The sequence below is a fragment of the Mustela lutreola genome, chromosome 1 (assembly GCF_030435805.1).
Source record: "Mustela lutreola isolate mMusLut2 chromosome 1, mMusLut2.pri, whole genome shotgun sequence".
Lineage (NCBI taxonomy): Eukaryota > Metazoa > Chordata > Mammalia > Carnivora > Mustelidae > Mustela > Mustela lutreola.
The window spans coordinates 96,629,434-96,653,220 of record NC_081290.1 but is presented as its reverse complement, the minus strand read 5'-3'; the positions used below and the strand labels follow the sequence as shown (position 1 = coordinate 96,653,220).

At 35.9% G+C, this 23,787-nt stretch overlaps 1 protein-coding gene and 1 long non-coding RNA gene across 52 annotated transcripts in view; one reads left to right on the top strand and one right to left on the bottom strand.

Annotated features, from left to right (window-relative positions):
- The window catches only part of ANK2 (ankyrin 2), a 330,750-nt gene that overhangs the window by 195,291 nt on the left and 111,672 nt on the right, over positions 1-23,787 (top strand). For 48 of the 50 annotated variants that reach the window (XM_059170296.1, XM_059170307.1, XM_059170367.1 and 45 more), the window contains 6 exons: positions 1,165-1,263; positions 3,289-3,387; positions 10,263-10,361; positions 16,128-16,325; positions 18,488-18,586; positions 18,753-18,851. In XM_059170296.1, coding sequence (XP_059026279.1) covers positions 1,165-1,263; positions 3,289-3,387; positions 10,263-10,361; positions 16,128-16,325; positions 18,488-18,586; positions 18,753-18,851 — 693 coding nt within the window. The remainder of the gene's footprint in view (positions 1-1,164; positions 1,264-3,288; positions 3,388-10,262; positions 10,362-16,127; positions 16,326-18,487; positions 18,587-18,752; positions 18,852-23,787) is intronic. The other 2 variants (XM_059170605.1, XM_059170597.1) reach the window with 1 other exon arrangement.
- Positions 21,925-23,787, bottom strand: part of LOC131829163 (uncharacterized) — a 29,998-nt gene continuing 28,135 nt past the window's right edge. The window contains exon 4 of one of the 2 annotated variants that reach the window (XR_009352755.1): positions 21,925-23,721. This is a non-coding gene — a long non-coding RNA (uncharacterized LOC131829163). The remainder of the gene's footprint in view (positions 23,722-23,787) is intronic. The other variant, XR_009352752.1, reaches the window with a different exon arrangement.

Sequence of the window (23,787 nt, the reverse complement as noted above, 5' to 3'; positions counted from 1 at the left end):
TGTTTATCAAATGAATAGGAAAATAATGGTTGTGATTTAGATAATATTTTTCTTAAAAACAGTGTATATAAATCAAATTTCATTTCAAATGAGAGGGACTGATACAAAATAACTTCAGAACTGCAGGGTTTGAGATCCAGTTCTGTAACAATAGTCTTTATTAACAATATCCTATCATCTTTTATTGAGTAAAGAAAATGATGAAATTATGGCGAGCAGGGAGAATACATGTTTGCATACTTTAATAATAAAAAGAGTTAATATACATCTATTGTGAAAATGGCAACAATTTCTAACTAAATTTCATCAGAAAAAGAAATGAAAGGAAGTATAATTTTCTTCCATGAAGATTTTCAGACTTACTTTTTAAACATTCTGAGAGTAAACAGTTCTCTAATGGCTATGTAATTGATTTAACCTGCTTATTTTATTTCATAACAATCTTGTTAAAATTTGTTTTAATTAACATTCAAAATTTCGATTGGCTGACTTTTTTTCTTTATTTGATATTTACATTGATGCCAGGTATATTGTTTAGTTTTTGTTTTTTAACTTTTTTTCATTGTAACAACCTCTTCTCACTAAGCACAGTTGTTAAAGAAGACAGAAGTATGACGGTGTAAATGATGTGGAACAAATAGTGTATCCTCTATAAGAGTTTCTCACATTTTCATAGCTTCAAAGGCACAATGCCAACTAATGCTGTTTGTTGTTGTTGTTTTGTTGTTTTTATTAAAAAGCCCTGAGCAAAACAAAACAATAGTTTTGAGTCTTTCTCTGGAGAAAATTTTTTTACTCATAATTACTTTAATCCAATGGCTGAAACTTTATGGTTTAATCATATTCTGTTTTTCTCTAAAGTTAAACCAACCCAAGAAACAAATTGTTGTGTATAAACAATAAATCTTGTAAGCAGATAAATCATTAAGCTAATTAGAGATAATGTTGCCAAGAAATGCAGGGTATTTATTTACCTGCTTATTTTGTTAGTTATTTACTACCTTATTGCACTAAAATTTGAAGAGCCTTATTAAAGCAATTATTATCTGGTATTGCTCACATACTAGGTAAACAACTACCATGAGATTTTCTTCACTAATCCAGGGACTGCGACATATGGAGGTGAAATGCTTTACTGACTGTCATTTTCTTTGCTTTCCATAGAGTGGTTTTACCCCTTTGCACATTGCCGCCCACTATGGAAATGTCAACGTGGCAACTCTTCTTCTAAATCGGGGAGCTGCTGTGGACTTTACAGCTAGGGTATGGATTAAAATAGCTTCTCATTTTAGATAGTAGTGAATGGACATTATACTAAAGTAAAAATGGAAAATAGTAATAGCTTGTTTCTTTTTCCTTATCTGGATCTGTGCTGGATTTATTAGATTTTTCATTTTTTTTTCTTTGAATCACATGAAGTCATCATGACCAAATAAGTGAAAAATAAGAATGTATCAGTTCACATATACATGCTCTCATTTTTCTCATATTTTGATAGGGATTACATTGAATATGTAGATTGCTTTGGGTAGCATAGACATTTTATAATATTTGTTCCCTTCAGGCTCTCCATGTCTTCTATTCTTTTTAGATTTTATTTATTTATTTCACAGAGATCACAAGTAGGCAGAGAGACAGGCGGGGGGCGGGGGTGTTGCGGGGGAGCAGGCTCCCTGCTGAGCAGAGAGCCCCATGCGGGGCTCGATCCCAGGACTCTGGGATCATGACCTGAGCTGAAGGCAGAGGCTTTAACCCACTGAGCCACCCAGGCACCCTTCACTCCATGTCTTCTGTTCAGGAATTTTAATCCATTTGCATTTAATTATTGATAAAAAGGATTTAATATTGCCCTTTTGTTAATTGTTTTCTACTTGTCTTGTAGCTCTTTTTCTCTCTTTTCCTCTCTTGCTATCTTCCTTTATGATTTGTTGACTTTTGGTATTATTATACTTTGATACGTTTTTCTTTTATTTTGTGTAACTTGTATAGTTTTTTGTTTTTTGTTTTTTTTCCATGCGTGGTTATCTTGGGGCTTACATAAAAATTTTATAGTTTTAACACTTTATTTTAAGCTGGAAACAATTTCAATTGCATTTAAAAAGTTTAATTTCCTTCTCCCACTTTATGTTACCACAGTTGACATCTTTTCATATTGTATGTTTTAATATATTTTTTAATTTGGTTATTTTTAATACTTTTTGACATGTTATACTAGAATTAAAAGTGATTCACCTACTTAAAAAGTGATGTGGAATAATAGCATATTTATTTGTGGCAGTTAAGGAAGATATTTATTCTGACATCAGTGTGAGTAGTTATATTTAAAGATCACTCCATGAATCATGAATGAGCAACACAAGTCAATCAATCATTAAACTGTTAGAACGTTAAGTATCAAATGTATAAATACATTTATACAGTGTTTTAATGATTATGGGGCACATAATTTGACCAAAAATGTTTTTAGTGAATTGAGAGTTTGCCCATGTAGTCTTACCAAAATACATAACAAGACATCATGTTGCATTATATATTTAATGGTAAGCTTTCACTGGAAAGAATTCACTTACATGATAATTACAAAACACTATTCTTAATATAAATCAGTAAATGCAATATTTGAATATTTGTAAAATTTTGACATGCAAAAGGTCAGGTACATATTCTTGCCATAATGATGACAGAGAGTAGCTCATAAAGTAAACAACTATAATTCATATATATGGTGTTTTGTCCTGAGAAGGCTTCTGATTCTGAAACTATGTTGAGCTATTTTCAAGTTGTTTTTCATACTGAATTATTCTGAAGAAGGTATTTTTAAGAATCATTTTTCCAATGGTTATTGAATATGTATATTTGTATTCTATTTTGAAGCAAAGGAAACTTGAAGATCCTGGAATTTTCAGGGCCTGGATACTGTAACAAAAAAGATATAGACTTTGACTAGGGCTCTGTCCTAAGTAGAATTTGACATTTTTTTCTTATGTCAAAGTACTCCCTTTGTCTCTTGACAATGTGTACAGAGTAATGTGTATATTCAATACATATGTTATAGGCACGGACTAACTTAGTTATGTAGTTTCATTCCATTTTTCATCCTCTAACTATAGTGCTCTGTGGTTTGTGTGCTTTTTTGTCCCTTAAAAATCAAAGACATTGAAACTTTTTAGTAACCTCAAATCAAATTACGACATGGGTCTCAGCCTTACTTTGCGCCCACTAACAGAGTCTTCACCGTCATGCCCTGTCATACCCAACATGCTCTTGTTTGGTCTTTCCATGGTGTAGAATGGAATCACTCCTCTGCATGTGGCTTCCAAAAGGGGAAACACAAATATGGTGAAGCTCTTACTGGATCGTGGTGGTCAGATCGATGCCAAAACTAGGGTGAGTGTCTCTGTTCTTTCAATTTCCTACCATTTTTGTCTTTGTATTCTTTAAGCAGGCACCTTAAAATAGCAGTCCTGAAATATAAGCAATGTGTTTTCAAGGAAATTGCTCTCTTGGATTCGATTTAAATTTCATACAATATTTAAAGGTTTCTCATTGTCAAGTGGAATTAATATTTGCTCAAAAGTGTTGGGGAAACAGAATGCTAGGCACTCAATGAGACAGTTTTTCAAGTCCTTGGTTATTTTGGGTAACAAAGATGACAAATTGAACTGAAGTTTCTCTGATTATTATTAGCTTTACATTTCTAAAACCCAAACACAAAAGCCTATGTTATGCTGTGAGGATGTGGCTTTTACCTAAATACAAGGATACATGTTGATAATCTTTTGCTTCTAATTTTCTAATTTTTAAATCATTTTTCTTAAGTGATTATCCTATACTGACCTGAGCAGGAGATCTGCTATGTGCTTACAGAACAAAGGCATCTGGTTATTTTTTCCTTTAATTTTATTTATTTAGAGAGAATGAGAGAAGGAGAGAGCATGAGAGAGGGGGTGGTCAAAGGGAGAAGCAGACACCCTGACAAGCAGGGAGTCCAATGTGGGACTTGATCCCAGGACTCTAGGATCATGACCTTAGCCGAAGGAAGTCGCCCAACCAGCTGAGCCACCCAGGCACCCAAGGCAGATGTCTGGTTATTATGTTGCATCTTTACTCACTCCAGTTTGATAAGAGGCAGGGCCCTTCATTCATTTCAAATTTGTCAAGAAGAATATAAATCTAAGTTTTATATACTGCCAATAAATAGATGATAAGATAGGCTGGAGAGGATCATTGTTCAGAGTTTGGCCTCTGAAGGCAGACTACCTGATTTCAAATTTACTTCTACTACTTACTAGATATAGGATATTGGCAGTTTACTTATTACCTCCTCTGAACATAGGCTGATATTGGTACCTATCTCATATGGTTGTATGAAGATTAACTCTTAGATATTATTATTTATCTTTTTGAAAGTGGGGTGGTCAATTACTTAGCTCTTCATAATTTTTTATTATGTTAATGACATTATATGTAGTTACTTCCTTAAACATTAAATTGGTACTTCAGTATTAGTTCCCTGGAATAGATTTGGTTAATTATAGACTTCAGCAAAACTTTAAACATTCTTATAATGTTTGAAGTATATGGTGTGAGAAGTCTGTAAAAGATAGTGATAGGATATGTCCCTTGTGATATTTTATCTTCACTGTTTAATCCTGGGACTTTATATTCTCATAGTCACAAGGCTAAGCATCAAATCTAGTTCCTTTGCAAATCTTAAGGATAGTGAGTGTTTTTATTTAATAAGCCTTATCATCTTTGAGCTTCTGGGGACTATACCAGTCCCAGACTATAAATTCTTTTTTTTTTTTTTAAGATTTTTTTATTTGAGAGTAAGAGGGCATGTGCACATGCACACAAGTGTGGGGAGGAGCGGAAGGGGAGGGAGAGAATCTTAAGCAGACTCCCTGCTGAGAGCCAAGGCAGTCCGCAGGGCTGGATCCCAGGATCCTGAGATCATAACCTCAGCCAAAATCAAGAGTTAGACACCTAACCAACTGTGCCACCCATATGCCCCTATAAATTCTGGTTTTTAATGACCTTGGGAAACATTGTTTTCATAATCTCACTTCTCTAAGACGTTTGGTCCCGAACATCTATGTCATATTATCATGTGGGAGTTCTGGAGTGGTTTGCTTTGTCTGTCAAGATCTTTATTGTACTGTCTGCTGTCTTTGCATCAGGGTTTCATATGATTTCTACGCTTTGCTTTGTTGGCATGCCTTTTCCCTGCTGTGCTATAGGTATGCAGAATTGGAACAATTATGCACAATGCTTCATGTTCTGCCTACTTGTTCTTCATGCTTAAAGGAAAGAGTTTCTTTGCTTCCTCTTTTAAGTTTATTACTAACGTAATGTCTCCCTTACCTATTTCTATTGAGACTCTCTAATGATTGAGAGTACCAGTGTAAAGAAAGCACTTGGTAAATGCAACAGAATTTTATCTTGGCCAGTGTCTTAAGGGTCCACATTTTTCTTATTAATATTTTTCTGGTATATTCATTCATTTTTGAGACAATTGATTTTATTTTTTTTTATCATTGCAGTAGATACTTAGTTCTGTAAAATATGTTTAATTTGCATGGCCTACAAACATTTGCATATGTAATTTAAGTCTAACTCCAAATAGGCAGTGCATTTTTATAAAAAGAATACTAAGAAAAAGAAAATAAGATATGGAGAAAAATAGAGTCTTATGCTAGTTCTGCCATTAAATAATTGTCCTTAAGCAAGTTAATCAAATGTAAGCCTTGGTTCCTTCTGTGAAGGGAATATTTGGGCTGTATTTCATCCAGTGTAGCCTTTAGATATACAAATAAATTGTATTTCATTCAAGAATTTATAAAGCAAAAATTTTATAATTGTATACATTGTGTGTACATTGTTTATTCATTCCTTAAATGTAAGTTAAAGTACTTCCTTGTCTCTTAAGGAGTAAGATTTTAAAAGCAGTTGGATTCTTTTAATTCTGTTTGTAACTAAAATACAAGTATAATACTTTATTATTAAAACAGAGGAATCTGGTTAGCTTTTTCTTTTGTCTTTTGAAAATATATTTTAATATAGAAAAATTTTACATTTACTTTTTGACTATCTTTTTAGGTAGTACAATAGAGCTTCTATATAAGGAATTAAAAATAATATTTTTCTTTATTTTTTTTATAATAGGGGTCTCAGTTTACCTTAGCAACCATATTAGTCATAAACATTCTGAATCTAGTATATTATATCAAGAATTTTCCACTTGATCTTCTCATTATTTTTCTCAGTTAAAAGGTTATCATTATCTGGAGAAAAGCAAGATATTTAGAGGATTAGAGGTAATTAAAAAAAAATCTTCCCCACTGTTTCTTCCCTACTTCTACCAGCACTTTGTCAATCACTGAGAGACATTTTGCATCTAGTTGACATTCTCACCATTGACTAGGATCTGGTGTGAAACAGACATTTTCACCAGAGCTCTGGTTTTTCTGGTGTTTGAAAAACCCCATTTTAATGTTAAAACAGACTTCATAGCTAGTTGAAAATGATATTATTAATCCAATTTTTATTAAGAGCATTATTCTTTTTTATTTTTAATCTTATATATTATTTAAATGTGGAGATACTCCATATAAGGTTAAAATATTGAAATACATGTTGCGGTGCAAACAATACAAGTATATAAAAACATTAAAAGATGAACAAAAAATAATATATCAGGAAAAAGAATCACAATAATTAAAGCAGCAGTAGTGTTACTAATTATCGTTGCACGTGATGCTCTAGGCACCCTAGTAAGTACTCTACAAATATCATTTTATTTCCTCTTCCTAACAGTTTATGAAGGTTGTGTTAACTGCTTGTTGGAAAACATGGAGGCCTTCATTTGGAAAATGAGACTGCCAAGGGGAAAAATGATTTTCAGAGGACTTATGTCACTTGACCTAGGATACACAGGGTAGTCATTAGCAGAGCCTGTGTTAATATACAGACTTCAGGATACATCTACAATTAAACAGAGACAGAGGAAGGAAAAAGATAAGGAAAGAAATGGTTGTAAAAAGCTCAGGCGATAGATTACCAGCTGGAAAAGTGGCGCCCCTCTACTGTTGACTGATCTAATCTTTTCAGGATTATCAGCATCATAGTGTGATCTGAACTGATTCTAGTGAGGGGGGCGGAAAAAAAGGAAAGAAAACAAGGAAAGGGGTTCCGGGGGGAAGTAGCCTTCAAATATAGTCTGAAGAATTTAAGTTAAAGATATTGAACAAATCAATATTCCTTAGAGTTAATTTAAAGAATTAAGTAAAAAAGTCCTTGAATACAAAATTTTGATAAGATTTTTTTTTTTTTTTTTTGCAATAATGAGGCAGTGTAGTTATAGAAAATATCTAAGATCCGTTTACACTGAGCATGTTGGGAGAATTGAATTTGATACAATGTCCATATCCTTTATAAGGGAAATAAATTACATCAGATTTAGAATTAATGTAATCCTTATTACTCTTTGATGTTCATACAGATTTATTAAGTGTTCTCCATATTTTCCTATTGTTATTCTGTGCCGGGAATGGCCAGCAATCCCTGTACCAACAGATGAAAAGATTACTCCAGACTTTACTGTGAAAGAGAGGAGAAGCCAAGGGGATCAGCATTCCGAGAGGAAGACACTTGGTTCTTCTTCGCTCTGGCTTTTGTTGGTCCTTCAGGATAATCACAAACCCTTACCCTGTTTCTCAAGCAAGTGATGTGGGTCTTATTGAAACTGGAAGGATCTGTTTATGGGAGAGATAAGATATGCTAATCTGCTTGGTCTATGAATTCTGCTAACCTCAGCCTAAAGGACAATGCATAGGTATCTCTTAGAACACAGGGTGGCTGTTTGGGTTCTTAAAGCTTCTGGAAGGCAACTCCCAGGGGCATTCCAACAGCAGAGTGGTCACACAGGCCTCAGCATTCCCAAGGCCCATGCTCTTCTCTGAAAGCTTCCCTTGCCCCCAGCAGGTGATCGTTGTAGGTGTTACATTTTAGCAAGCCAGGTATTATGGCTGATTTCATGCTCTACATTAACCCAACAATTCTGAGTATTTAAAGTTTTCAACATGATTACACAATGCATCTTTCATGTTTTCTGTAGAAAACAATCCCTTTTCTGAAGATGGTTTAAGGCAGAGTCCCTCATCTTTCAGAAGAGGTCCTAAGTTAAATGGGATAAAGGAAATTACCCCATTTTATATGCTGTGAAGCCGAGCCTCAGAAAGAATCCTCCGTGGTGGCTGACCTGAGACTCACACCTGAGTCTCTGTGATTCCAGAGCCCAGATGCCGGGCCACTGCATATAATGCCTTCATTCGTGTTGTTGGATTTCTCAAACTCTGGTTCTCCACGAGGCCCCCTCCAAGAATCTGGTTGAGAAGTCAAGCTATCTCTAATAGTTATATAACTTAAATAGCGGCTAATGCACTGTACTTCCACCACAAGGTATGTTATCGAGATACAAAAGCATAATCATCTTAACCACTTTGCCTGAACAGTTTCTTTTTTTAGACTTCTTTCTGGTGAACTTTAAAATAACTCGGCATCCCAACTACAGTAGTTAGTTCCCACCCCCAACCCCGAAAGGCAGTCTTTTCATGCTACTTACATATCCAAAATTGCAAGGTCTCTGTTGGATATTCAGTATCTTAATACTAGCTAAGTAGATTTAACAAAGCAAAGTATCATTCGACTCAAGGTCCTAGCCAAAAACAGAAAGCACTTTCACATTTGATCATTTGAATATAGATTATTAAAGGAATTATTTCTAAGATTGTAGGTGGACTATAGGGAAGGCATGAGGGGTAGTATAGTCTTCCAGGAGCTAGGAATAGAAGAGCTCATGACCAATCCCACCACAGCAAGGTGAGAGTTGATGTACCAAGACTTCAAAGGAGAGAATTGGATGGCCAGGGCTGTTTTTGGCTTGAGTGTAACCTTTGGTGAAGAGACACAGCCAGGCTGAGATCTTTTACAGAACGGTTGTCTTGCTGTGTTCCCCATACCCAGCCAGAAGCCAGAGGGCAAGGTAGCCCCCTACTACAACCTAGAGTGCTTTTTCTGTCCAACATGGAGCAGAGGGGAGAAAGGTAGAACATGGATCTGGAGGGTAAAGTGATGATATCTAGCATAGAAATTCCAGAATGTTGGGACGGGAAGAGAGTTGTAACCCAGATGAATTGTATTTATTAGGAGGAAAGCATAATCCAGAGTGATGGTCCTGGAAACAGAGACAAAAAATAGGCTCTTAGAGTTCTGGATAAATCAGAAGCTTTTGAAGTCCTCTTAACTACTCACCACTTCTCATTTTCTCTGACTGTTACCTACCTTTTCAACATCTCTCCTTAGGACAACCTTTTTCTCCCTTAAGCTTGAAATCTTCAGCTAATTTCTGTACTCAGGATTTCATTTTCTCTCTCACTTCTTGCCCATTCTTACAACCCACCCACTCTCCTTTCTGTCCATGCCACCCAAGAGAAGTAAAATCCAAGAGACAGAAGGAATTTGAGGATTGTTCTGGAATCAGAAACTACCTGAGAAGTATCAAGGTCAGAAAGTTGTATAAATAACAACATAGAGTTGGGCCATAATTTTGTTTGACTCCATTTTAATGCTATTATTGTTAATAATCAATTCCATCTCTAAGAAATAATTGTGTAATTTGGGTTGAAAAATTTGTATGGAAACCTTTAGAAGAATGTGAAAAAAAAATGTCTATGAGCCACAGGAGGTGTTTTAGGAGGATTTATAAAAATAGTGAAATTCAAGAGATCAAAGATGGACAAATCAGATTAAGAAGAATTTGGGGGTAAAAGTTCTGTTAGGACAACCAAAATGAAGATAATTTAGTGATACCATCTCAGCCTTGTAGTTCCAAGCAAGTAGGGCTTTTAAGTTCAACAATTGCTGCAAAATCCGCTTTTGCATCTTCCTGAATATGAAAACACAGGACCAGCAGCATGTTGTTTCACATTGAACCTCTGCATGTGAGATCTCTCTTGCCCTCTCCCTCTCCATTTCTTCCCTATATTTCTTTGTCTCTCTAGCCCTCTGTTGAGATCTCTCACTGTCTTGTTTTCTCTCTCTTCTCTATCATTTAACCAGTAGCAATTCTATTACGGATCTCTTGAGGCAGTAGGAATGAGATCAGGAAACGTTCTCTTTGCAGCGGCAAAAAAGACAATCTTGACTTTTTTTTTTTTTTTTTTTATGTTAACTCCAGATTAATTCTTTAATTCTTTTGGCAGGATGGTTTGACACCCCTTCACTGTGCTGCAAGGAGTGGGCATGACCAAGTGGTAGAGCTTCTGCTGGAACGGGGTGCTCCCTTGCTGGCAAGGACTAAGGTGGGTCATTAGGAGTAAGATGGGATCTAAGGAACTCTTTAAGCCACTCTTCTAAAAGTCTCTGTTCTTCTTGAAATCAAAGCATCAGGCCAACATTTTCTAGTTACTCAATAATTATGTGCTAGGAATGAGGAATATATATAAAACTGTTTGAAAATTATTTAAAATTAAGAAATACATGCATTAAGATGTATTGATTGTATACCTTCAGGTTCTTCCTATGTTTTTACCTGCTACTCTTTCTACATTTGGTGGACATTTGAATATACTCTATGTAGATGAGTGATGTAAATGAGCATGTTGTATATAAATGAGAATATTTCTTATGTTCTATAGGTATACTTTTATGATTCTATAAGATTATGTAAAATACATATAAAATTGTCTTAAAGTAGCACAGTTAGCAATACAAGATAATCTTTTAGCTCTCCAGTATTTATCTCTTAGGCAATACGAGTAAAAAGAAAGACTTACCAGTGGTGTTGGATGATTATATTCAGGATTAGTAGGTGATATGGAAAGCACAATCTAGGATAGGCCATCTACAAAGAACCATTAAACAAGCATAATGTTTTCCATGTCTCAGTACATCTAGCATTTCTTGTCTTTTGTCATCAGTATGCTCAACCATGAAGAAAACTCTGATGGAAAACCCCACTGGGAGCTGATTTGTTGGAGTTTTTCATTATAAGATATATTTTTCAAGCGTTATTACTGCATAAGTCCCCATTTTTGTGTGTGTCTTTTTCTTTTTGAAGATTTTTATTTATTTATTTGACAGACAGAGATCACAAGTAGGCAGAGAGGCAGGCAGCGAGAGAGAGGGGAAAGCAGTATCCCTGCTGAGCAGAGAGCCCGACGTGGGGCTCGATCCCAGGACCCCGGGATTATGACCTCAGCTGAAGGCAGAGGCTTTAACCCACTGAGCCACCCAGGCGCCCCTAAGTCCCCATTTTTTTGCCAAAAAAATATCAGGAGACACAAATATAATGATAATTACACAGAACTGTTTAATAAGATATGCTGTAACCCCCAGATCCTCAGTACAACAAGAATTTAGACAAAGGACACTTCTTACATTTTCTCTGTATTCCACCTCTACTATAGCCCCTGAACAGGGTTGGTACCAACCGATGCTCTTACCAGGGTAAGCTGAGAAAAATCAGACAGCCAACATTAGCAAGTCTTTTTCAGTTTATATTTTAATTGAATATTTATTTGAAATTATTTAGAGCAAAAACCAATCCACACATTTTTAAAATATGTGTAGGTGAACCTAATCTAAAGATGTGTCCGACAGGCCATGAAATGGTGACTTCAAATTGTATGTAGTATTTTCACTCTCAGACTGATACCATGAGTGTTGTAGAGTTTTATCTTTAAAATGTGACATTTGGAGCTGAGTAATGCAGAGATAATTGACTGTGGAAAGGTTTTGTTTTATTTATTTATTTATTTATTTATTTATTTACTTATTTATTTGTGAGCGAGAGAGAGGAAGAGCATGAGCTGGGGTGGGGAGTGGCGGGGAAGCAGGAGCAGAGGGAGAAGGAGAAGCAGGCTTTCCACTGAGCAGAGAGCCCAATGTGGGGCTCAACCCTGAGATCATGACCTGAGTTAAAGGCAGACACTTAACCAACTGAGCCACACAGCTGCCTCTGTAAAAAGTTTTATTGAGTAAACTGATTGAAATTTAAATGGAAGCAAAAAAATTTCGCCAGTCATGTTACAACCAATCAAAAGCATCTATCGAATTGAGGATAGGCAGATTTGCTCTCCCACAAACTATTAAATAATCTTATCTACAGAGTTCACCTATAATTGTCATGTCACTATTGAAACCAATGGGATTACCTAGATGAAATTTTTTTACAGGCCTTCTTATAATCTCAAACATCATGTATATGTAGGGATCTAGCATAGAATGTCTGTGGCTGCATGATTATATCCACTTTTATTCAGTCATTCATTCATCCACACATCCACTATCAGAGTAAGTAGCTACAGTGTGCCAGGCAGTGTTCTGATCAGTGAGGAATTGTCAAGATAACTATCAAGATAAATGACACACAGTATATTTGTTCAAATATTTGTTCAAAAAGCTCAAAATTGAGTGGGTAAGATAGATAAGGAGATAATAACAGAAAGTAGAGCTGTGTTCAGAGTAGAGAACACAGAGAAGATGAACTAACCAGGTGGGGGAGATGATACCATTTTAGCCAGAAAGTAGAATGGGTGTCTAAGGCCAGACTCTGCTTCCCCTTCCATTAAAACTCCCAGTTCTGAATCATCCGTTATTCTTCCCTGAAGCAAATATTCATCTATCTAGTTGTCACTCCACCTCATTTTTGGAAAATGGCAAACTACGACTCTTTTCTACAACCCCTATTCTAATTCATGTAGACTTTAATGATCGTAGAGCAGTAGATAATCTTTCTAGTGGACCTCTCAGTTTGGTAGCTGTAAACCCTCTGGAATTTCTGTTGTAACCTCTGCCTTTCCAAACACTGCCTCTAGATTTCGGCCTCCTTTCTCTGGGACCCCAACTCCAAAAATGTGTTTATTCTCCTGAGTCTGTCAGCCATTGTTTTATTGTCTCTTATTCACCTTATGCCCTCGCCTCTGCCCAACAGAACTATTCATACCCTGACAGTCATACTCCTTTGTCATACTCCCTTGCTATATTTTACCCTGAGTAAATCCAACTTGCATTCTTGCAGCTGAGTGTGGTGGTGGGAAACACCCAACTGTTTGGGTGCTGCCTAGGCTGGCTTTAAATTCATGATTGCTTACCTCAGTTTACCCTTTAATGATGCCTGACAATCGGTATTTTTCCCAAGTATATTTACTCTCATTCCCTGCTGCCTTATTATTCTATACTTTTTTCTTTCTTTAGTCTTCTTGGACTTCTTTCCTTGTCTTCACTTTCCAAGCACTGAAACAATTGTCTTCCTATCTACCCGATCACAGGAATCAGCTCATATAGTCTATGTTCTCTCCTACTGCTATCATCTGACATGGTTTGCTCCTCCCTTCTCAAAACACCTTCCTTTCCTAATTTGCCTTCTAGAACATTACACCCAGACTCTGTCTTCACTTCTGCTCAGTCTCTTTTCCTGTTCCCTCTTCCTTCCCAAGTCTCAGAGTGTTAGAACCCCCAGAGCACACTCTTTGTGTATTTGTTTATCTGTACTAAGAAATCTCATCCAGTTTCATCTTTAAATACTTCTATACACTGAAGACACACAACTCTGTAGCTCCAGAATTCTGTATTGTAGATGTCAACTCACTATTGCTGCGCAGATGTCTACTGTGCATCTCCAATTTAGTAAGTTCGAAACTCAGCTGCTGATATTTTCCCCACCTTATTTCTAATCCCCTTGTAGTCTTCTTATCTCAACTAATGGCCATCACGTTCTTTCAGTTTCTCAGGTCAAACTCCGTATGCAGTTCTTGGCTCTTCTCTCTGCTCATAACCTGTCACTAAACCTTGTCACATCTGCCTTCAAGATATCTCATAATCCAGGGACGCCTGGGTGGCTCAGTTGGTTAAGCAGCTGCCTTCGGCTCAGGTCATGATCCCAGCGTCCTGGGATCGAGTCCCACATCGGGCTCCTTGCTCCGCAGGGAGCCTGCTTCTCCCTCTGACTCTGCCTGCCACTCTGTCTGCCTGTGCTCGCTCTCACTCTCTCTCTTACAAATAAATAAATAAAATCTTTAAAAAAAAAAAAAAAAGATATCTCATAATCCAGCAATTTCTTAACAGTCTAATAACCATCGCCCTGGTCCTGATCACCATCAGTCCTACCTGGATTGATTGCAAAAGGCTCTAACTGTCCCCCCGCCCCTTTTCTCTTTTAAGCCTGTTCAGTATATTCTCAGCACAGCAACAGAGTAATCCTATTTCCTAAACCTTCCACGAGCTCCCCCATCTCACTCGAGGTGTGAGTCAAAAACTCTGTTCTGACTAGCAGGTTTCTTACCTGAGTTTCCCTCCTTATTCACCTGCCTTTTAGCTGCATCCTCCACTCTACTCTTCATCAGTCATGCTGGGTATGGTCTCAACAGGACATGCCTGTTTTTGCCCCCCCACCCCCGAGATTCTCCCCCCAGAGGCCTGCTCTCTTACTGTCATCATGTCTTTCATTAAAAATCACCTTCTCAGTGAGAGGCTATTTCTGGCTAGCCTATCCATAATGCACTCCTATACACAAACTCCCTTGGTTATCCTGTGCTTTAGTTTTCCTCTTCACACTAGTAGTCTTCTAACATACTATTTTAATACTTATTCTTTTTGAATTGTCTGACTCCTGGCTAAAATGGGACCTTCATGAAGACAGGGGTTCCTAGGCTGTGGTACTCCATGTTGTACCTCACTACTCGATCAGGCCTTGAGTAGGTGCTTAGCAAATATTTGTAAAATGTGCCACAGAATTAAATGGTGAAGATTTTCTTTTCCACATAGCTTTTAAGTGGATCAAACAACACTGAAGATTGATTGAATATCAGAGAAACATGCCACCCATCCCTCCAAACATTGCCAAGGCTGAATTTCTCCTATACTTCGCCCTTGTGCTACCTTTCCCCCAGTGCATACATACCTTATCAACCTGCTGTTCTTTCTCAGTTAATTTTCTGAGTTTTTTAAATATAAAAGCAGTAATTATGAGTGAAGAGTATTTCAAAAACCAAGAAAGTATGCTAATAATTTCAAAATCACATCCACTTCTACCACCCACAAACCACCACAATTAAGGTATTTGATTTGAGTTCTCCCTCATTGTTGAAATCACCTTCCTTGTTGAAAATATTGGGCCATTGGCAGATTCTGGCTTTTTATCTAGACACAGTTTTTGCTTCTTTGAATGTAATGACTGCCAAGCTGGATACTTGGTCAACAATTACTTCCTAGTGACTGTATTTGCATTATTTGCATTGATTATTAAGAAAAGACCATATTCCCCTCACTTTAATGGGCATATTTTTTCTAACTTAGTTTAGTTTTCATATTTTTTTCTTGTAAGCTTAATTATTTAACTTTAAAAAACAAGAGTCTCACCTAGACTGGTAATCCTCAGTGAATATGTCCTTGCTATTGACCTTGTCCAAGAAGTAAGACTAAAGCTGTTTTGGGCAGTATCACTTATGACAAGTTTATATTATCCTCAAAGTTTAAAAATTGGGACACATGGTCTACATTTGCTTCACACTTTTCTAGCTCTTATCTGACTGCTTTCTTCAAGTTTAATTCATGTCTCATGATAGGAAGAAGGAATCATAGAATTTCAGAGCAACATGGATCTAAGAGATGATCGAAACCCCTTTCTTTCCCTCATGCACCCACTTGCTCCTCCCTCATCTGCACCCCCCTCCATTTCGAAGTAAAGAAACTCTTGCAGAGAGACTAACTGAATGGAATCGAATATAAATAATTTGAACCTCAGCTAGCACTTGTTTTGTATATCTAATATTGCCTTAATAATTGTGAGATCCATCTGAATTGTCACATAATACTATGTATTCATTCTTAAAAGGTATATTAATTTGTGTTTTTGCCCAAGAATAGCATAACTATGAAATTAAATGTTCTCTTAGCTTCCCTTGGCACCACACATAATCCACCATACATGTAGATGTCAAAGGGAGATTATTTTTTTTCCTCTGCCACGCACTATGCCAAATATCAAGAATTGACACTGCTATGTTTTACAACCTGGAAATCATGGCTGAAATGTGGGCTTGGTTTTGTTTTGTTTTGACGTACAGAATGGGCTGTCTCCACTTCACATGGCTGCACAGGGGGACCACGTGGAATGTGTGAAGCATCTGTTACAGCACAAGGCGCCTGTTGACGATGTCACCCTAGACTACCTGACAGCCCTCCATGTTGCTGCACACTGTGGCCACTACCGTGTGACCAAACTCCTTCTGGACAAGAGAGCCAATCCAAACGCCAGAGCCCTGGTAACCTGGCCTAGTTCGCATTAACAGAATATAGATCGAGACAAATATACCACATGGATTGACCAGTGCACACCAGCCAAAGCATGGCTTCAGATACATAGTTAATTCTGCTAAGTTCATTAGCTCCCACAAGTGGCCTACCTACTTCATGCCTTCATAGTTTGCTGTTAAATGATGGGGAGCAAGGACAGATTTAGGAAAACACCAAGGTAACATTTCCACGACTAGCGAGCTGCAGATAGATATGAAACCTCTGGAGTGATAAGCAATTGTAAGTGGAAAATAGGAAATCATAAAATAAATTCTAAACACCTCGATATAGAGTCAGAATAAAAGTGTAAAAAAGTTGAATGTTATTAATCTCTATTTGGAAAAAAAAAGGCATTTAACATAGAGTAAAATGTAAGCCTATATAGTGTTCACTTAGAGGATTTCCTTATTGACCTCATTCCCTAAACACGGTCTAATGTAAAAGTGATCCTTAGCATTTTACTGTTCTGGGAAGCATTTTATATACATTATTCCAGGAATTGCTCAAGTGAATCTACACGAGGTGGTCCCTAGAGCAGCCTCTGTATTTCCCAAGGTCTAATATTGAATAAATCTTCCTTGCTTCACTTACATTCTAACAAAAATCATTGGAAGTATTAGGCATGCGCTAATTTATGCTCTTGTTTCCTAATTCTCAAACTAAAAGCAATCGTTTTACCCTATACATTTACATAGTTAATGTTGGTTAAATTAGTCTTCAGACAATATTTAAAATGAGAGAATGCTGTGAGAATTATTAAATAATAAATCTTATTTTTATTAGAAAATTTTCCATTGGAATCCATTTATTCCTAAATGCCCAGGAAGCAAATATACTTTTAAGTTTATGTGCAATTATGAGAGGATACTTATTTTCTCATAAGGAAGAAAATACGCATTTTCAACTGGGTAGTGGTCAATAGCTTATAAAACATTATAGTCTCATAATTAAAAATCATTTGAGTGCTACACATACTTTTGGCTATTTATGTCCAGCTTACTACATAGCTCATAGACAGGAAATGACTTAACAAACATTGTGAAGAGTACTAAGTCATTAGGTTAAGTAAGACAGTATGCTTTCATGGGAACTGCTAAGTGTAGAAGAATATTGACTGATGATCAGTCTCCACTGAGATATGCAAAATAATTAATTGGCAGAATAGATACAACTATTCTACATAGGATCATTGTTCAAGTAAAAATATAATACTTACACATAAGGATTAAGCATGGGACTAGTTAACAAATTTTTACGTACTTATCCCCAGTTCCTGCACATTGCCTAGTTTGGAAAGTTAAAAATGTCTTAGAGAATTCTCCACATTCCTTTGCCTCTGAGACATATCTTCTTCCAGTTATTTCTGAAATTCTCCATTCTTTTCTTGAAAATATTTAAGAACTTAATGACCACGTTTTTATAAAATAAAATGTATCTGCTTGGCATTTGTTATAAAAACTTTTTAATATAAGAAATATAACTTCCGGATGTAAAATATTATCAGTGTAGTGGGTTTTGGTAATATATAGCAAATCCTTACAAAAATTTCTTAATGGAAGATATATAACTTTTGAATATGAAAAATTATGAATGCAAATAATGATTTCTGCTAATTTGCAACACCCCCTCCAAGAAGAAAATGGTAGCAGTGCTGAAACATTTATTGTAGAGACAGTCATGCCTGTAGTTGAAGTAAAACAGACCAACAATTTGTAGCTTTAAGAAATGGCCTTTCATCAGAAAAATACATGCTTATCTTCCACGCACCTTCAAGTCATTTCACAACCCGACCCATCAGTATTCCTGAAAACACCTTAGAACTTCTAAAGTATCATTGCCTCTCTGGTTTTCCTTCTTTGCAGAGCAGGCCCATGTCGTTTTCTTCACTTCTGTTTTTCTCGATGAGCACACAAAAAGAATTGCATACAGGCCCGCCACATAGCAGCCAAGTTCAGTGCCTACAGGAACACACACACCCACTTCTCCTCGCAAATCTCAGCACCTACACAGCTCAGAAGAAATGGTGAACATTATGTGACGATGTAACATTACTGCCTGCCATGTGCCAGCATGGAGTTGTGTGAGGATCGTTTCTGCATGTTTTCAACTAACTTGATTGTCTTTTGCACAGAATGGTTTTACTCCACTGCACATTGCCTGCAAGAAAAACCGCATCAAAGTCATGGAACTGCTGGTGAAATATGGGGCTTCAATTCAAGCTATAACAGAGGTAGAACAATGTTTCAGCTTGTCACGAAACATTCCTTCTCTTACTCCTTCTTCCCCTTCCTGTCACCCATCCTCTGTCCTCTTCACTCAAGTCTTATTTATCTGACGAAATCCCCAGAGCCCCCACCGGTGCAGAGGAGTAAAACTGCTGTTGCTTTGTTTCACAGTCTGGCCTCACACCAATACATGTGGCTGCCTTCATGGGCCACTTGAACATTGTCCTCCTTCTGCTGCAGAACGGAGCCTCTCCAGATGTCACTAACATTGTGAGTATGGCTTGGGTCAGAATAACCACAGGGAGAGAGAGCGAGAGGAAGAGAGAGGATGGCTGTGTGTAGGGATGTTTGTGTGTATGTCGTCAAGGAGAGCGGCTGAGCTTTGAGCAGGGCCTCCGTGATCCCAGGTTACTGAAATACTCAATAGAACTTCGCTGAGAAGAAGTGGGTTAGGGAAACAAAATGGGAGCTGCGGAAGCTGTTTCAGCTCATTGGTGCAGATGGATTAAACACGCATCTGAGATACATTTATGAAAACGAGATACGTTTCGAATGAAGGATTGGTTGGAATAAAATCCACAGGACTCGTTCCAGTTACTTGAGTGAATTGTGTTCCTGGTAATTTTGATTAACACGTCAAGTCAGTACCACAGTCAGTCATAACAAATGGTTAACCAGAGATATACCCATAGGAGGGATTTCTATTTGATACCAAGTTCTCCCTCCTTCAATTACAGGGATTTTTCATTTTCTAATCTTGATTTTTCATTTTGATTTGATTTTGTTGGCTAGAGTGGAATCCTCTCTTACCTGAAATAATGATACCATTGAAGCTTTTTCCTGTATTTTGAAAGGAATGTTAGTCTCCAGGCAACTTTTATTCTGCTAATAACTATTGGATATCCCAGAATTCCTCTACCTAATTTATATTAGGATTTTTACTTCCAACTTCCTTATTATTTCTTTCATTTTCTTGGAGTCTGCCCCCTTAAACTTTGATCATTTAATGCAGATTTTATCCTTAATCTGTACAAGATGTAGTCATGGATTTGAAGCTGACAGGGACCACTGGAATATTGAGATTTTTCTTAAAGTATGCAATAGAAATAACTCCCCCACATAAACATCAGTGCTTAATACTGAGTCATATTTTCAAAAGCAATTGGTTGACTATTGTTAAATTTTGTTATATCATTCCATTTGAGTTGTAGAACAGAATGTTCAGTTTCATTTTTCATTTGTATTCGTTCTCCCATTCTCATTTTTTTGCATTTTACACACTGTTTCAATGCTTGAATTTCTGATACATGGACAAAATCCATGTGAAATAAATTTATCTAGTTTAAATATTATTTAATACTTACTCTTTATATAATTCTCAGCTGGAGCATAAAACCATTAAATAACTGAAATATAGTCCATGTTTGTTTCCCTAATTATAGCTTAATGGATCCTAAAGTAATAATATTATACACTAATCTTTACTCAATTAAGGATAAGAGTAATTTCAAAACATGCTGGTTTGAGTTGAACTTCTAGTCACTACTTAGGACTTTAAAAGAAATCAACATCATTTTTTTTCTGTGCAGAAGTGATGAACACCTCTTTTTTTTTTTTTTTTTAACTGAGAGCTGTATGAACTAGTAACTTTCAAGAAAAGTACTCTGTATTCTTTCTCACAATACTATATTTTCCTTATTCATATTTCATTGCCTTCAGGATCAAGGAGCAATGGTGATATTGTGTTAAATTATGTTATCATATTATAATAGTAAAATATACTAGTATATTCTATGTGATAATTTATTGAAATCCCCTAGGTTAATATTTTAGAGGGGAGAGTTTTGTAAAATCTTTTAAGAAAATCCACATGAAATGGTTGTGGGATTCTGTAGCCACTCTTAAATTGGCTCTTAACTGGCCAGTTCCAAATCATTGATGGTTATGGATTTACTCCATATTCCTATGCTCCCCCTTGGAAAAAAAAAGTAATATAGGCTACCTGTAGATTTTTAAATTAAAATAAATAAAATATCAATTAAAACAATAAAAGTATTTATATCCTCTAGAAAGATTCTCAAATTTTGTAATTGCTGTATTAAACTTATCTTCTGCCTATCACTCATTATAAAGTTCATTTTGTTTTATCTTCTCATTTGTCTATTAAACATTCTTTCTCTTCTCTTCAGTCCCCCCCTCCAATACTCGAGAGGCACTTGTTAAAATAATCTTCTTCTCAAGATCAAGATATTTCCTCTTTGGTTTTTGTTTGTTCTTTTTTTTTCTTTCTTTTTTTTTTTTGTATTATATGTCCTTCAGGGTGTAGATACCACATAGATAGATAGAGTTGCCAGATAAAATACAGGACTTTCAATTAAATTTGAATTTCAGATAAATGACAATTTTTTTTTTCATATAAGTATGTCCTGTGCAATAGTGGAGACATATTTATACTAAAATAATTATTCATTCTTTGTCTGGAATTGAAATTTAATTGGTCATCCTGTATTTTTGTTTGCTAAATCTGGCAACCCTACATGTAGAGGAATTTAATATCTCTAGCACTGGGATGCCTGTGAACTTGTACATTCTCAGAACATGAGGATATAGCTAGCAGGATATAGCAGGTTGATTAAGAAACTGTGTGAACACTTACTGCCTGCTTGCTGTGTCAGAGTTGGTCATTTCCTGACCCCAAAGTACCCACCCTTGGAGCCTTTGTGTGTTGCCTGAAAATCATGTTGCATTTTTGAATGCAATGCTGTCTGTTGTGCTTTGATGCTTTCCAAATGATGCAGCCAAAGTGGAAGTCCATGTAGCTGTTGGCAAAATGTGTTTTAACAACTGAGAAGAGGGGCATGAAACTGAGTACCTGCTTTGGACGTGAGCGTACCCATTCTCTTGCCAGTCTTGTTTTTGTCTCAAAATTCACTCCAAGTGTGAGATGTACCAGTAACTCAATCAGGTGCAGATATTATTACCGCAAATCTTCCTTTCTGAAAAGCTCACAAATGCACTTTAAAACCTAGAAAGCTGAACTAGCAGTTGTAATACATCCATAATCCAAAGTATTCATTGACAACCATGGGAGTAGGAAACTAAGCACATTCAGGGCTGTTTAGAGTACAATGTGAGGTCTTAAGAAGTTTTCTCCTATAAAAATTGATGGACTCATGGCTAAGTTCACAGTTCATATTATATTTAAAATTTCCCCCAATACTTAAAGTGAATGAGCTTAAGATAAAGAAAACAAGGATATTGAGTAAGGTGAGGTGTCAAACAATCAAGAAATGGAAATTACTAAAATAACCTTTCTATATAGCTTATATCATTATAATATAGCTTTTATTTTTTATATGTAGTTATATATAAAAAAGAGTAATATAAAAGGGTAAGGACAACTTATAATGAAAATCAATTACCCCAAAGTCATTAAATAATTTTGAACAGAACCATTGCTTTAAATCGGAGAGACATGTGTGTATGTATATACAGATATATATATAACTTTTCTTTGACTATAATGTTTAATATTTTAGGTTTTATATCTAATTCATTGATTTCAAATGTATAAATAGCATAAGAATAACTCATTCCAAGTGTATAATAAGGATATTGGAAATATTAAGACTAATATTGGAAGTATTAGAAACATTTTACATTCTGAAACCAATTATTGATAAAGTTTGACTTGTAAACTAAACATATGAATCTCTCATTAACTCATGATACGTCTTTGACTTAACTTCTTGTAAAGAAACTTATTTTTGTCTTTATTTCTTGTAAAATTTAGTAAAATTGCTATACTTTTATAAGACTTAAAGTAAGAATGTGAGGGCTTTTTGTTGTTGAGTAGTTAGACCTTACCTTCATCTATTTAGAGACAGGTTTTAAGTGATACAGAAAACAAATTAGAAATCATGGTTGTCCAAAGAGGAAAAAATCTTGCCATATACCCAAAGTTTGAAGACAAATATTGGTATTCCAATAATGTGATTTTATAAGCCAACACACTCCAGATACATTTACTCTGCAAAAGTCAAAACATGTCACCATTATACAAGGCCATTAGAGGATAAATGAATTATCAACAAAAAGGAAAAAAAAAATTAGAGTAGACATCCAGTGTAATGCTTTCAAAATCAAATCATTTGAAATGAATTTTTCATAACTTCATAAGGAATGGGTCTCAGATACCAGGAAAAAATGAACTGTGAGCTATGTACCAAACTCAAGTTGTGCAAGGAATCAGAAGAAACTGTTTACTGGAATTAGTCAAAAGTATCCAATTACCACAACCAACTTCAAGATCAATTTAGCTTATATGGAATGGTTTACTTTACTTGGTTGAAATAGGCTTTATTTTCTAGAATGGTTATGGTGACTAGAAGTAATCATTTCGGTTCCAATGTCTTGTTTTGTTTATAACCCTAAAATTATTTGGAAGAATGAACCCCTGCCTTCTTCAGAACTACATGGGGTTTTAAAATATGTTGATTAAAACAAAAACCTTCTCTCTTATAGGCAGTAATTAACAGGCTTCTCAATGACAAAATTTCTTTCATCTAATCATCATCCTCCATGCTACAGCTTAAGCTGCCATTTCCTGGTCAGTGTGTCGTATCTTGTTGGGGGACGAAGATACTTGAGGAATAACCTGATACCCAGTGCTGCCCACCTCAACAAATGACACTGTTAACAGATGCTTTACTCATCTCTTGGTAGTTCTCTCAAATAACTGTCTATAATCGAATATGCTCATTAATAATAGAGGGACATCCTGGGCAAATCAAATTCCTTCTGTAAACAGTCATTGTCCAGCCTTATAACGCAAAGACAAATCCAATGTGAAATACTTTATTTCAGAAGTAAATTTTGAATTCTGAAAAGGAATGACTTACGTATGGTACAAATGACATGATTTTCTTTGCACTGTGTTGACCTGGTCGTTAAGGAGTTTCTCCTTAAAATGGGATCAAGTTGTAATTATATAGTCAAAAATGATGATGACAGATTTTAGGTTTGATGGATAAAAGACAACTTCGTATCACCTAAAGCAGTTTAAGTTATGCCAGATCGACTATGAAGTTAAACTTCAGGGTATACTGGATGTCTGGGTAAGTTCCTCGTTTGTCACGGACTAAAAAAAATGAAATAAACATTTGTTTTATCCTTATGAAGACAGGGAAGATACAAAACTGTATTT